The sequence below is a fragment of the Aptenodytes patagonicus genome, chromosome 1 (assembly GCF_965638725.1).
Source record: "Aptenodytes patagonicus chromosome 1, bAptPat1.pri.cur, whole genome shotgun sequence".
Taxonomy (NCBI): Eukaryota; Metazoa; Chordata; class Aves; order Sphenisciformes; family Spheniscidae; genus Aptenodytes; species Aptenodytes patagonicus.
This window is the reverse complement of record NC_134949.1, coordinates 143,304-156,230: the sequence shown is the minus strand read 5'-3', so window position 1 is coordinate 156,230 and position 12,927 is coordinate 143,304. Positions and strand designations below refer to the sequence as shown.

General features: G+C 49.8%; 1 protein-coding gene across 2 annotated transcripts in view; it reads left to right on the top strand.

Moving 5' to 3' along the window:
* The window catches only part of SHANK3 (SH3 and multiple ankyrin repeat domains 3), a 404,972-nt gene that overhangs the window by 323,950 nt on the left and 68,095 nt on the right, over positions 1 to 12,927 (top strand). For both annotated transcript variants that reach the window (XM_076341473.1, XM_076341380.1), the window contains exon 17: positions 2,035 to 2,159. In XM_076341473.1, the coding sequence (XP_076197588.1) occupies positions 2,035 to 2,159 (125 nt within the window). The remainder of the gene's footprint in view (positions 1 to 2,034; positions 2,160 to 12,927) is intronic.

Sequence of the window (12,927 nt, the reverse complement as noted above, 5' to 3'; positions counted from 1 at the left end):
ACCCTGCGCGAGTGGCAGTGCCATGCTGTTGGCCAGCCACTGGTCAGCAGCCAAAATGTAGATGTTTCAGGCACTAATAGCTTTTGGTGCATGACATACGCTGCGTCATTAGGCAAAACAATGGCTTGTTAGCCCCATCTCCTCCTGGTGATTTAAGTGTGTTCAAGAGCTACTCAGCAGAACGACTGCTGTACTGCTGTTGCAGGAGAGGAATTCTGCTGTACAACTGCAATCTGTTATTTGACAACTAGCCTTGAGCAAAGTGGCTGTCCCAGATAGGGGAGGAATAAAACCCACTCTCTGACCCTCCAATGTGTATCACATTTTCAGGGGAGTGCAGATCTGTCAGAGCGTGCCTGGGGTTTTCAGCCCCTTATTCCTAACGTGTCAATAATTTTCTTTGTCCATGACAGGTGATGTAGAACACCATCTCCTGTTTCTGCAGGCAGGGAAAACAGAGTAGTTGGCACAGGTGGTTTCAGGATTGCACCTTCACCCCCCCACTTGCTGAGTACTCCTGTATCTGGTAGCCCATCTTCAGCTTCATCTTTGAGGCTGCTACTGGCTGAGAACAGCTCCAAAACCAGTGCAGCGCAGTTCACTGGAGGTGGCACAATCCCCTCTCTAGTCCTGGGACTACCACTAAGTGGAGGTAGGGCTGGAATGACCCTATAGATACTGCTCCCTGGAAGGCTGCGTGAACAAGTGGCCAGGTGTTGTAGTGCCGAGAAGCAGCGCTTTTCTTGGAAAGGTAACTTCTCTCTTTCCTCATCTGTGGCACAGGCTATTAGGAACGGCCGTCTGTGTGGTAACACGTGAAAGCCAGTAATGAGATTGCATGCCATTAGAAAAGGGATGTCTCAAACTTCTCCTGGATCCACTTCAGGTGTTCCCAGTCATATAAGACCTAATGAAGAAGTCCTCACTGATCCAATGCTATGGTCTTGTGTAGCAAGACAGGAATCCCCTCTGTTCGCAGGTCTGTTTGCAATACACAAAGGGGAAAATAAAAATCTTCTTGGAGAATCATGACCAGTCCCTGAAACAGCCACAGTTGATATATTCTGTGCTGGGTACAGCAACCCATCTGGGTACCACTGGTAGTTTCAGGTGACCAGAGTCTGGCCAGATGTGTAAAGAGTAGCTATGGCCTTTCTGCTTCATTTTTTTAATGGATCTGGTGTTTCTGAACACCTGCAACAGTGTCTTGATAAAAAGACAAAGGAAGCTTGTTCCTTCGTCACGTCACGCAAGGTAGCACAGATCACACAAGCTCCTCTCTGCTGTAAGTTGGGCATCCCCCGTGCAAAATTCCTTCAGCCTGGATGGGCAGTGAAGCAAGATGGGCTGGAGCTGGATAATGTAAGTGCTCTGCCTGAGTCCATCTGAGAAAGTCTCTTCTCTGGATATGGTGTTCTTTGGGTGCAGGAGCAGGTTTTCCAACCAGGAATGCAGTTAAAACCTCACTGATGAAGAATGGAGTTAATTTCACTAAAGTAGATGTCCATCAGCAAATGGCCCTCTGCTCCTGAGCTAATAGTCTCCTGTAGGACCAGTATGAAGAGGCAGCACTCTGGGGCACTGAAAGCAGGTGTCTGCAATAGCACAGGTGGATGGGGCACATGTTTTCTTTCTCTGCTGGCTATGAAGGAGGCCTGGAAGCTGCTAACTCCGACATAGACATACAAGGAGGGAGTTCCACCCCTCCTGGCATCGTTCATAGATGTTGTTCTCGTTTCGTCTGTGGTACTGGAAGATGGATTGAGGCTTTAGGGACCTTGTGGGAAGATACGTGATTCTGGGAGTCACACATGTCCGGGAGGCTCTGGGGCCATCTTGGGGTCTAAGCTGATGAACACTGTAGACATGTGGCATCAGCTCTGGTTCCTGCATTGAAGTCAAGCTCAGCCTTGCATACGTGTTCTTTCTGAACCGATATATAGAGATTTTCCTAGGCTCCTGGACATTCTTGTCCACCTTCTGCTTGCTTTTTGCCACACTGTCTCAATCTGTCTCTCTCTTTGTGTTTTGTAGCTGAAACCCCAATTGAGGAGTTCACCCCAACCCCAGCCTTCCCAGCGCTCCAGTACCTGGAATCAGTGGATGTGGAAGGTGTCGCTTGGAGAGCAGGGCTTCGGACGGGAGACTTTCTGATTGAGGTGAGCCCGGACATGGCAAGGAGAGTGACCGATGGCTGCCAGCAGCATCTTCCTCTGCAGGACAAGGGCCTACATCTTGCATAAAATTATTTTCCTTTATAAGGTGTTTTGAGAGCTGTGTAATAATTGTTACTGAAACGCGTGCTGCCTGGATGTCTTGATGAAAAAATGTGCTTCAGGTACAATAATTCAAGCAGATACATGTTCTCTGTGCTAGAAGATGAGCTGACAGGTTCCCTTCTGCTAACTGAAATTATGGGGAGAATGGAGGTTGGAGAAGAGACTCATTAGATGCCCTCCCTGGAGGCCAATCAGGATTGTTTTGTACTGTTATTTATCACAGCTTTGCCCAATGTGGTACAAGTATTGGGGTCTATAGAGAAGAATTAGACTGACCAGGTACGTAGGGCCCTGCTCTTCCGTCTCCCCCTTGGCCATTTCCCTTTCTCAAGAAGGCGATGTTGGAGGCAGTGTACTGCCTTCACTCTGCTCCGAGGCCACAGCCAACTGGATTTTCCTGATTACGTTTAAAACAAAGGAAAGCAAGGATTAGAGTCACTGGCAACTTCACATTAAACAAGTGGCTCGAGGGCTCAGCAGCAAGGCACAGCGAGGTGAAATAGAGGTGCAGTCTCCCCAGGGCACAGGCAGGAGACTTAGGAGAAAACCGGGGTAGGGCTCTCAAGGTGGCTGGCAGGTCTCCAGCAGTGACAGCACTTGCTTGCTCCCACAGCTTGGCATTATTATTTTTTTGTTATTGTTCCTATTAGTGTATGCCCAGAACCACAGCGACAGGTCAGGAAAACATCGTGGTAGGTGCTGTGTGGTGCACGGCATCTGCGCAGTACGGGTGGTGATGGCTGTGTCCCAGCACATGGACAACGGGGGTGCTCCCGTGCTGGTGCTCGCCGCCTCTGGACAGTGCAATGACACTGCAAGGAGCAGTCTCGGCATATCGGCTGCTTCATCTTGCAGTGAACGCAGCAGAGGATAGTTTTAAGGAGTGATTTAAAAGAGAGTGATAACATTAATTTGTTAATATTTATAGGGACTCTCCTTGCTATAGGAGGAAAGTGTAGGAGACATTACTGTAGTACTTGGAAGTGAAAATTATGTTCAGAATCCATGCCAAATGGGTATGGTATGAATAGGCCAAGTCGGCATTTCTTAAAGCCAGGGAAAAGGCTGTTACAATAAGGCAGCTGAGAAATGATTAAAGTGTTTGTGAATCACTCAGTCAAGATGCCTTAATTGTACAAGGATCCCAGAGAGTTTGTTTCAAACAGAGATGTATACACTGTCAGTGCAGGAAGGGATGTGAGATGAATCCTGCCCCTTCCAAGGGAGCAACGGTGGCAGAAGAGGTGGAGTGAGGCCAAATTGACACCGAGCCTGTGAAACAACCGTGCATTAGATGGGATGGTGTCCCGTTTTCAGCTGGGATAGAGTTAATTTTCTTCCCTTTTTCAAAAACTTCTCCTGGGGAACTTCGTGTGAAGGTTTGAGGTGGGTGGCATGGTCAGGCTTCTCTGCAAGTCTCCTCACAGCAAGTGCCAAGCAGCACATACCGGACAGGTAGTCTGTACAGTCAGAGGAAGGGCTGGCATCCCGTGGGATTTTGCTTTCTCACATCTTCCCATGCAAAAATCATAAGGCTTTAAACCCAGTAATGCAGTATATGAAATCTACATTGGTCCAACATGGTGGTGGTGGTGGTGTGGTGTAGGTTGTGGTTGTGCGTGGTGTAAGGCAAGCAGAGCTGCACGCATCTGGCAGGTGGACGTATGAAGTTGTACTGGTTGTGGAAGTGCTCCTGGGACTGGGGAGGCGGGTGATGAGGCTTTGCTCAGCTCAGCTGCTGCGATGCACTCTGCAGTCTGAAGCTTACACTGAAAAATGTTCTTTTCCAGGGGTGGTCATCACCTCTGTCCTGGGCAGTTGGTCGATGCACCCTGGAGCTCCTATCAGTGCTCTGTGAGATCTTTCTAGCAATACTTTTTCTGGAGCGAGTACCTCAGACAGTGATGGACTTGACGTTGAATGCATAGTTGATGGAAAGCCTGTGCCCAAAGCAGGGACCATCTGTGATGTGTCCGTGATGAGGTGCTGCATATGCGGTGCCCTTTGTCCAAAACGGGGAGTCCCATGGGTGGTGCCGTGCCCATGTGCATGGCGCTGCTGCAGGCCAGGTGGGAGGACCGACAGCCAATGTGCGGGGACGTGCAGCTGCGTGCTGCCAGGAGCACAGGGAATCCCACGGCTGGTGGACCACAGGGGGAAGGGGAGAGGGAAGCCAGGCTTTGGCCTGGAGGACCTCTCATCAGAGGTGCAGGTTGGCACTTGGCCTTACTTCCAGTGGGAAGAGCACACCTCTCCTCTGCTCTCCTTTCTGCTGTTAGTGGGGCGCAGATTTGCTCTCCATACCTGCACCAAACCTTCTGGAGAGCAGCTCCCAGTGGGGCCATTTGCTCTGTCCATCCTGTGTGTGGGCACAGTTCTCACAGCTGGAAGGTCCCCCGAAAGCTGTGAGCAGGAGGGTGCTGGCAAAGGCTGCGTGACCCAAATAGCCTGCTGCCAACAACGTCATCTGCGTTGTTGGTGTGTTTTCTGCAGCCTCTAAAGAGTGCCAGTGAAGTACCAATTGTCATAAACCTGACAAAATCATTATAGAGATGATACTTTTTCTGATATGTAGTATTAGAAACATTACAAAGCAAGGAAGAATTTCAAATGCATATAAAGTCACGTGGGGTGCAAGGAGGAGGTTAGTGCTGCAGTAGAGCAGCCTCGTCCTGGCTGAGACTCACAGTCCTTCTCCCTTCCCTCCCAGTTTGAATGTTCAGCTGCAGAATAAATGTACTTAGCTGGTAACCTGCCCCTAGCGGGTTACCATTTCCTTTGGATCAGCTGGCTGAGCTGATGTCCCCCGTGGCTGCATGATCATTAAATCTATGGCAAGTGGAGCAATAAGCATGTGTGATTTCCCTGGGAAAGGAAGCTGGAGGTGGGTTTAGAATGAGCACAGCAACTTTGCCGCACTGTAAAGCCACATCCCGAGGGCAATATTCAGAAAGGGAGATGTTGTGATACAGCTTGAAGCCTTGTACAGGTCTCCGGGACCTTCTTCATCAACCTGTCCAAGTGTATGGATTAGAGATGTGTTAAATTTAGATGGAAGGTGCATGGACATTTTAAGTGTGAGACTTCATTTCCAGCCTTGTAACTTGTAGCCTGAGACCATCTCTTGCTGAAATTAATCTTTAGTCTTTTAGCTTTAAAGCTTTCTTAGTATTGGAGAGCAGTGCTAGACAACCAGATACGTGTAAGGTTTTTTCACATTGGAGTTAGCAAATTCAAATAAAGAAGTGCAGGTGGGAAGTCCTGAGAGGTGTTTGCAGGCGGGGAAGTGTTTGGTGGCAGTGACAGTCTCCACGTGAGAGCTGACCTTGCCCAGCCGTGAGGAACAGCTCCTCTGGTACCACAAATGGCTCTTTCATGCAAGGATCAGGTGGCAGGGACACTGCTTACAGCTCCAAGCAAGCGCTGACCTGCCCTAGTCTTCCTCACACTAATTCAGCAATTAAATCAGCTTCTGAAGCTGGGAGAGGGGTGGCTGGCCATGGATGCTGGAGGCAGTCCAGTGGATGCTCCAGCAGTTCCTGTTCCTCCGCCAGGCTCCCCTTTGGGGTGAGGAGTGAGATGTGTTTCTGTGGGGTGTTGGCATGAGGAGCCAGCAGAGCTGCCCGACAGGTTATACCTGGGAGCCCAACTGATGGTGACTTGAAAGAGGCAGCGAAGACCATCCAGAGAAGGAGGTGGGCAGAGGGGAATCTGCTCCTGAAGTGGGAGCAGAGCTTCAGGAAAATTCAACGTTTAGCATTGAGGCTTTTTGATGGATTAATACCAACCTACAACACCTGTAGTACAGGACCTGACTTAGTTGTACTGTGTTTAAACTGCGATGTCCTAGCCCTCTGGTCAAGCCTGCTGTGCCACACTGCTTCCCCAGCCTTTTTAGCCTTTCATTTCTCACCAGCACCTTCCATATGAATGGAGGGCCATGACTGGCTTGCACCAACGCGACAGGCTGAAGTTGGCAAGTGAGGGTGTGTTGATTCTGGCTTTGTCAGTGAGATCCATGGGATGGCTGTATGGAGTTCAGAATACTCATTTGACAAGCGTTGGTGTCCTCATCTGATACTTTCTTCAGCAAGACTGGTCTCTGTTCACATTTAACTAGGAAACCTCTGCTTAATTTTGTGAAGGTGGAAAATTTCACCAGAATCCTCCAGGAGGAGCAGACAATCTTGAAGAAGGCGAGTGAGAGCTCCCTGGTAACTGTTGGGACATCTGGTCGCCCAATAGATGCAAGGCTGCTGCAGCTCCACATTCCCTGGTTCAGTCAGTAGCCAGGCTGAGCATGCGTTCCCGATGGGGACACATACACACATATGCACAATATACACGTGAGCACACAGCCCAGCACACGGATCAGAAAACACACAGCATCATGCAAACACAAACAGCACAAATGGCCTGACCCTGTTCCTCCCCGACTGATCAGAATGAAAGCCTGTCAGAAGAGAATATATACATATATGCATATGTGTATACAGTATGGATCCCTCTAGTAGCTGGCCTTGGACCTCCAGTCTGCCCAGTAGCTGGCCCCTAGCTCCCCCAGTCTCCCCAGTTGCTGGCACCTGAGCGTGTGAACCCCTGAGACCCACTTGCTGGTACTCGTATCTCTTGAGACACGTGCACACACATGTGCACTGGATTCCTCAGATCTTAGACATTTGGTCTATCCAGCAGTTGGTCTCCAGTCCCCTGGTCTCCCCAGCTGCCTAATGCACAGGCACACACAAACACAAACCAGTCTCCCTGGCAGACGCTCCAGACACAGGGCCTTACCAGTAGCTGACTCAAACCCACTGGTCAATCTTGTCCCTCCAGTAGCAAATTCGCAGACCTCCAGTCTCTCCAGTATCTGCTCCAGGTCAGTGGCCTCTCTGATCCCTGGTTCCAAGCCTCTTACCCTACTCACTGGCCAATCCATCTTGACAATTCCTAGCAAATTAAATGCACCTACATGTACATCGACATACAATATGCATGCAGTCCGGTCTCTGGAGTTCCTGGCACCCCAGCACCTATGGGCCCTACCACCCACAGCCCCTTCCCCAGTTGCTGGCAGCTATACCTTCATGCACACACACATGCACACACACACACACAGGTACACAATATGGAGCACACCCTCACCCAGAAAAATGGTTAGAAGTAGTGCAGTGACAAGATGCGGCAGACTGTGGTGCCGAGGCGCAGGGCATGGCCAGACAAGCACACTGACCAGCAACCTGGTACTTTCAACTGGCCTCTTCCACACTTTCTCTAGGGTGTTGTCTACCTAGACTTTAGTAAAGCCTTTGACATTGTTTCCCACAGCATTCTCCTGGAGAAACTGGCTGCTTATGGCTTGGACGGGCGTACTCTTTGCTGGGTAAAATACTGGCTGGACGGGCGGGCCCAAAGGGTTGTGGTGAATGGAGTTCAATCCAGTTGGCGGCCAGTCACGAGTGGTGTTCCCCAGGGCTCAGTTTTGGGGCCAGTTCTGTTCAATATCTTTATCAATGATCTGGATGAGGGGATTGAGTGCACCCTCAGTCAGTTTGCAGACGACACCAAGTTGGGTGGGAGTGTTGATCTGCTGGAGGGTAGGAAGGCTCTGCAGAGGGACCTGGACAGGCTGGATCGATGGGCCCAGGCCAACTGTATGAGGTTCAACAAGGACAAGTGCCGGGTCCTGCACTTCAGCCACAACAACCCCATGCAGCGCTACAGGCTTGGGGAAGAGTGGCTGGAAAGCTGCCTGGCAGAAAAGGACCTGGGGGTGCTGGTCGACAGCCGGCTGAACATGAGCCGGCAGTGTGCCCAGGTGGCCAAGAAGGCCAATGGCATCCTGGCCTGTATCAGCAAGAGTGTGGCCAGCAGGAGTAGGGAAGTGATTGTGCCCCTGTACTCGGCACTGGTGAGGCCACACCTCGAATACTGTGTTCAGTTTTGGGCCCCTCACTACAAGAAGGACGTCGAGGTGCTGGAGCGTGTCCAGAGAAGGGCAACGAGGCTGGTGAGGGGTCTGGAGCACAAGTCTGATGAGGAGCGGCTGAGGGAACTGGGGTTGTTTAGCCTGGAGAAAAGGAGGCTGAGGGGAGACCTCATCGCTCTCTACAACTCCCTGAAAGGAGGTTCCAGCGAGGTGGGTGTCGGTCTCTTCTCCCAAGTGACAAGCGATAGGACAAGAGGAAATGGCCTCAAGTTGCGCCAGGGGAGGTTTAGATTGGACATGAGGAAAAATTTCTTTACTGAAAGAGTGGTTAAAGATTGGAACAGGCTGCCCAGGGAAGTGGTTGAGTCACCATCCCTGGAGGTATTTAAAAGATGTGTAGACATGGTGCTTAGGGACATGGTTTAGTGGTGGACTTGGCAGTGCTAGGTTAATGGTTGGACTCAATGATCTTAGAGGTCTTTTCCAACCTAAACAATTCTATGATTCTCCCTTTGTTCTCCCGTGCTTGTTCTTGCCTGATCCACCATCATCCCTCCCTTTTCCTGCCTTTGGTCCTTTCACTGATCATCTCGGTAGGTCTGCCACAATCCCAGAATGCTCTTCCTGGCATCCTATAATGAGTCCCGTACACCCACAGGCACTGGTTCCCCCTCAGTCCACAGGGTGACCTGGAGAGAGCCTCTCCCATCGACTCATCCCATGGGTCTTGAGCGCAGACCAGGGACTGAGCCTTCCCCTGTGATGGCCCTGGGCATAGCTGAGCCGGGGTGCTCCCCTGGCACTGATCAGGTCATTGGGGTTCCTCCAGCTGTCATTGTTCCTCTGCTCTGTTATGACTGTGGTGATTAGCCTTCGATCACGTAATCCAACAGTAACAACCCATCATCCCATCTGCAGCCTGTACATAGTGATGTACGCTGCCTGCTCGCCCCTTTCCGGTGGAATTTATCTCCTGCTGATCCCAGTTTTAACAGTCGCGTCTGCTGCAAGGCTGCCCAGCTCCCTTACGCTTCTCCACCCCGGATTGTCTTCTGGCTCTGAACTGTGGCAGAGGGAGCCTGGAGCTGTGGAGAGACATAACCTCAATCCTGCAATGCCACCTATCAACAGAAATTCAAGCATCAGAAGCAGCATGTTTAAAATTTTGCCCTCACAGCTTATGCCGAGGCCCTTACACCAGCCGAGTCCCCAATCTTCCAAGTATTTGCAGCTCCAAAGTACCATAATAGACTGGAATATCTGGCCCTTGCTCTCCTTCCATAGAGAGATACTGTGTCTTTTTTCCTCACCTTCTGGGCTTTTTGCTTTTTCTCCTCTTCTTTGTCATGCTTCAAATCCTCTCCCTTGGGAGCTCTAGACACTTAAGCCTTCTCTTTGTATTGGAGTGAACAGGTTCATTTTTTAATCCCAGCAAACCGTGTTTACGGTTGGACTCAATGATCTTAAAGATCTTTTCCAACCTAAATGATTCTATGATTCTGTGTGGAGTGGTCACTAGTGCTAAATCTCCTGCTTTTTGTGTTGACTCAGCCCCTGCTTGCTGAAATGTATTTTGGGTGGGAATCTGATCCCAATTTTATTACTACTTAAGATTTTACACACTGTCTAGATTGTAAGCTTGTAGGGGAACTGTCAGATGCCTGGACCTGATTGTCCTGGCCTGTTTAGTGCCATGCTCACAGGGAGGAAATTCTGCCTTGAGGAGAATAAAGCCTGCAAGACGGGGGCTGCACAGATCATTTTGCGTATCACACAAGCAGGGCAGAGAGATGCATCATGCACTGCCTTCCTCTGTGTGCTTGTCTCCATTAGGAGCCTGGACAGAGGCTTCCTGCCTAACTGCTGTGCCTCAGGCTGGCTGAAGGCAGAAAATGGGCAGAACATTGGCAGCCCCTCCAGTCTGCCAGGGCATCCAGCCAAGTCACTTGCATTTGTCTTGCAGTCCTTCAGCATTTTCCCATGAACTGCTGCTCACTCTTGGTCTTAGTTTTTCATTTGGGGACAAACTTTTTAGCAGGGCCTGTTGCGACAGGACAGGGGGTAATGGTTTTAAACTAAAAGAGGGCAGATTTAGACTAGATATAAGGGAGAAATTTTTTACAATGAGGGTGGTGAAACACTGGCACAGGTTGCCCAGAGAGGTGGTGGATGCCCCATCCCTGGAAACATTGCAGGTCAGGTTGGATGGGGCTCTGAGCAACCTGATGTAGTTGAAGATGTCCCTGCCCACGGCAGGGGGGTTGGACTAGATGACCTTTAGAGGTCCCTTCCAACACAAACTATTCTATGATTCACTTCATAACCCCTTCGTTTACTTCATAAGCCCTGTCTCTCCATTTCCTTTCCTTGACCCTCCATGGCTACTCTGTCAGGCTCAAACTGCACATCTGGTTGGGCTTTCAGATGGGCATGCTCACTGCTTCGTTCATTTACCTAGCAAAAGCCCAGAGACCTCCAAAATGTGCATCTGCCCAGGTTTCAAGAAAAGCAGTCCAGGTGAAACTCCAGCGGTCAGCATCTTTGTTATCTGCTGATCCAGCCACCAAAGGATCCTATTTTTCAGATTCTTATGCTAAAACAAATACATGAACCAAGCTAAGTTATTTTGTATCATCAGGTCGTCTAAAGAAAGATTGTCAGTTCATCACCAATAAGAAGGCCACCCTTTCTTCCTAGTGACTAACCTTCCCCGTCTGTGATGAGTGTGATTCAGATCAGCCACAGGCAGACCAGCCTGTTGTGTTGGTTGACATGGACTGCGCCAGGAAGGAGAAGGGACAGATAATTCCCAGGGCTTCTGCTTGCTTAGGGCAGATGGATCAGAGGCATCAACCTCTGCCCTTGATCTTCCAGCGCTGAGATCACCACCCCTCACCCTCTCTCCCACAGTATTTCTATGTATAGAAATAGCTAGATAAGGAACCTCAGTGTTTACTGGGCATCTCTTTTAGCTGCACTTCCATCATATGCGTTCCAAGTTGAGTGATTGGAGGACATCTCTAACATGAAGCCAAGTGGCTGTTTTTCTCTGGTTGGTTTGGCTAACTCTGGCTTGTCAGTGTTCTTGTTCACATTTCAGCATCCAGGTGCCAGCTATCCTCAGTTGCCGACTGAGGTTAAACCACAACAATGGGGCACTCTAATTTCCTAAATACCACTGTGGTCCTACAACCCGCAGGGCTGCTGCGACAACACAGACATAGATGATCTCAGTTCATGGCCTTTGGTCGAGATCTATGGTGGGATTCATCTCACCTCACTTCAGGCTTCAGTAACTACGGTGCCTGCACCTGCGTGCCTTGTCTAGTCTGCCAGTTCTGCCTGCGGAGACCAAATAAATGGGGAGATGGAATTCAGGGAGTAATTAATTCATCTGACCTAGCCGGGAGTCTGCCTTAGGATGTGACAAATCACACTCAGGATCTGGTGGATTCACTGACCAGCTCTCCCCTGACTGGACAGGGATCCCAGGGCAACTTTTTCCAGGGTAGGTGCCCATTTTGTGGACAGCACGTTCTATCAGATGAATCCCAGCACTGCGGTCTCTTGGCAAAAAAGCACGTTATTCTGTAGCACTGTGGATGAGAAATACCAAACATGGAGCAGCTCCTTGGAGCATTTGGGTTTTGTTCTCTGTGCTGTCGGGGGTTTCTCTCAGAGGAACTGCTAGAGTCTGAGTGCTGTCAACACTATGGATATAGCTGGATGTGCAATTGCCACTGGTACTTCTCAGGTTTAGGGGTGGCAAAGCCTTGACAATAAACCAGCGATGCCTCTCCAACATGAAGTCAGAGAATTTTGTGGCATCCATATGGTCTGAGGTGCTGACCTCTCTGGAGATTCAGAAGTAACACTGAGGTTGCTGTGAGTTTGTCCTGTTTGCTGTCCTCCAGCAGCAGACATGGAAGAAGGAAACCCCTCCTGGACACAATGCTTTCATTTGGAGTTTCAGTCTTTGAACATGATTCTGAGCATGGTATTTCTATTGCCTCGAGAAGAGATCTGGTTCATTTCCCCCATCTCCAGGCTGCACTTTCTCATTGCAGTCCATCTGTCTCACAGAAGTCATCTCCAGTTCATGGTGGGCCAAGACCTTCAATAGCACAAGATTTCATCACAGCTCTAAGGCTTTCCTCAAGTTCATCACTGCAGAGGCATCATGTCTAGGTGTGCTGAGCCATATGGAATAGGCAAGAGTGTTATACCATACCCCAGACCCTGTGCTACGCATGTAGGCCTGGGTTTATTTATGTATAGTCCTGAAAGCCATACTGTGGCCGTGTTGCTAGAGATGCCTCCATCAGCTATACCTTCAGTGGTGGCAGGATGTGACCAGTCTCTGCCAAGAATATGGTTTTTTTTTTTTTTACTTGCCCTATCACTGCAACTACCTCTCTTTGGCTGCTGAGTGCACTTCTACAGTATCTCCAGTCTCCCAGATGTTTTTTCTTAGCTGTCTCTGGAAACTGTACAGCTTTTCACTCAGTGGCCTGAATGGCAGATGGCTCTGAAGACTGTTCATTTCCTGTGAGAAATACTCCTTTGTGTGGAGGCCACTCAGTGGCCTTCCAACTACTACCCGCTATTGGTTATACAGACTTGCAGTGATGAGGTTGCAGAGAGACGTCCAGAAGCGACCAAAAGGGACTTCAGGGTACTGGGGCGACTGGTTGAAGGATCAGGAGCACAGGTAGTGTT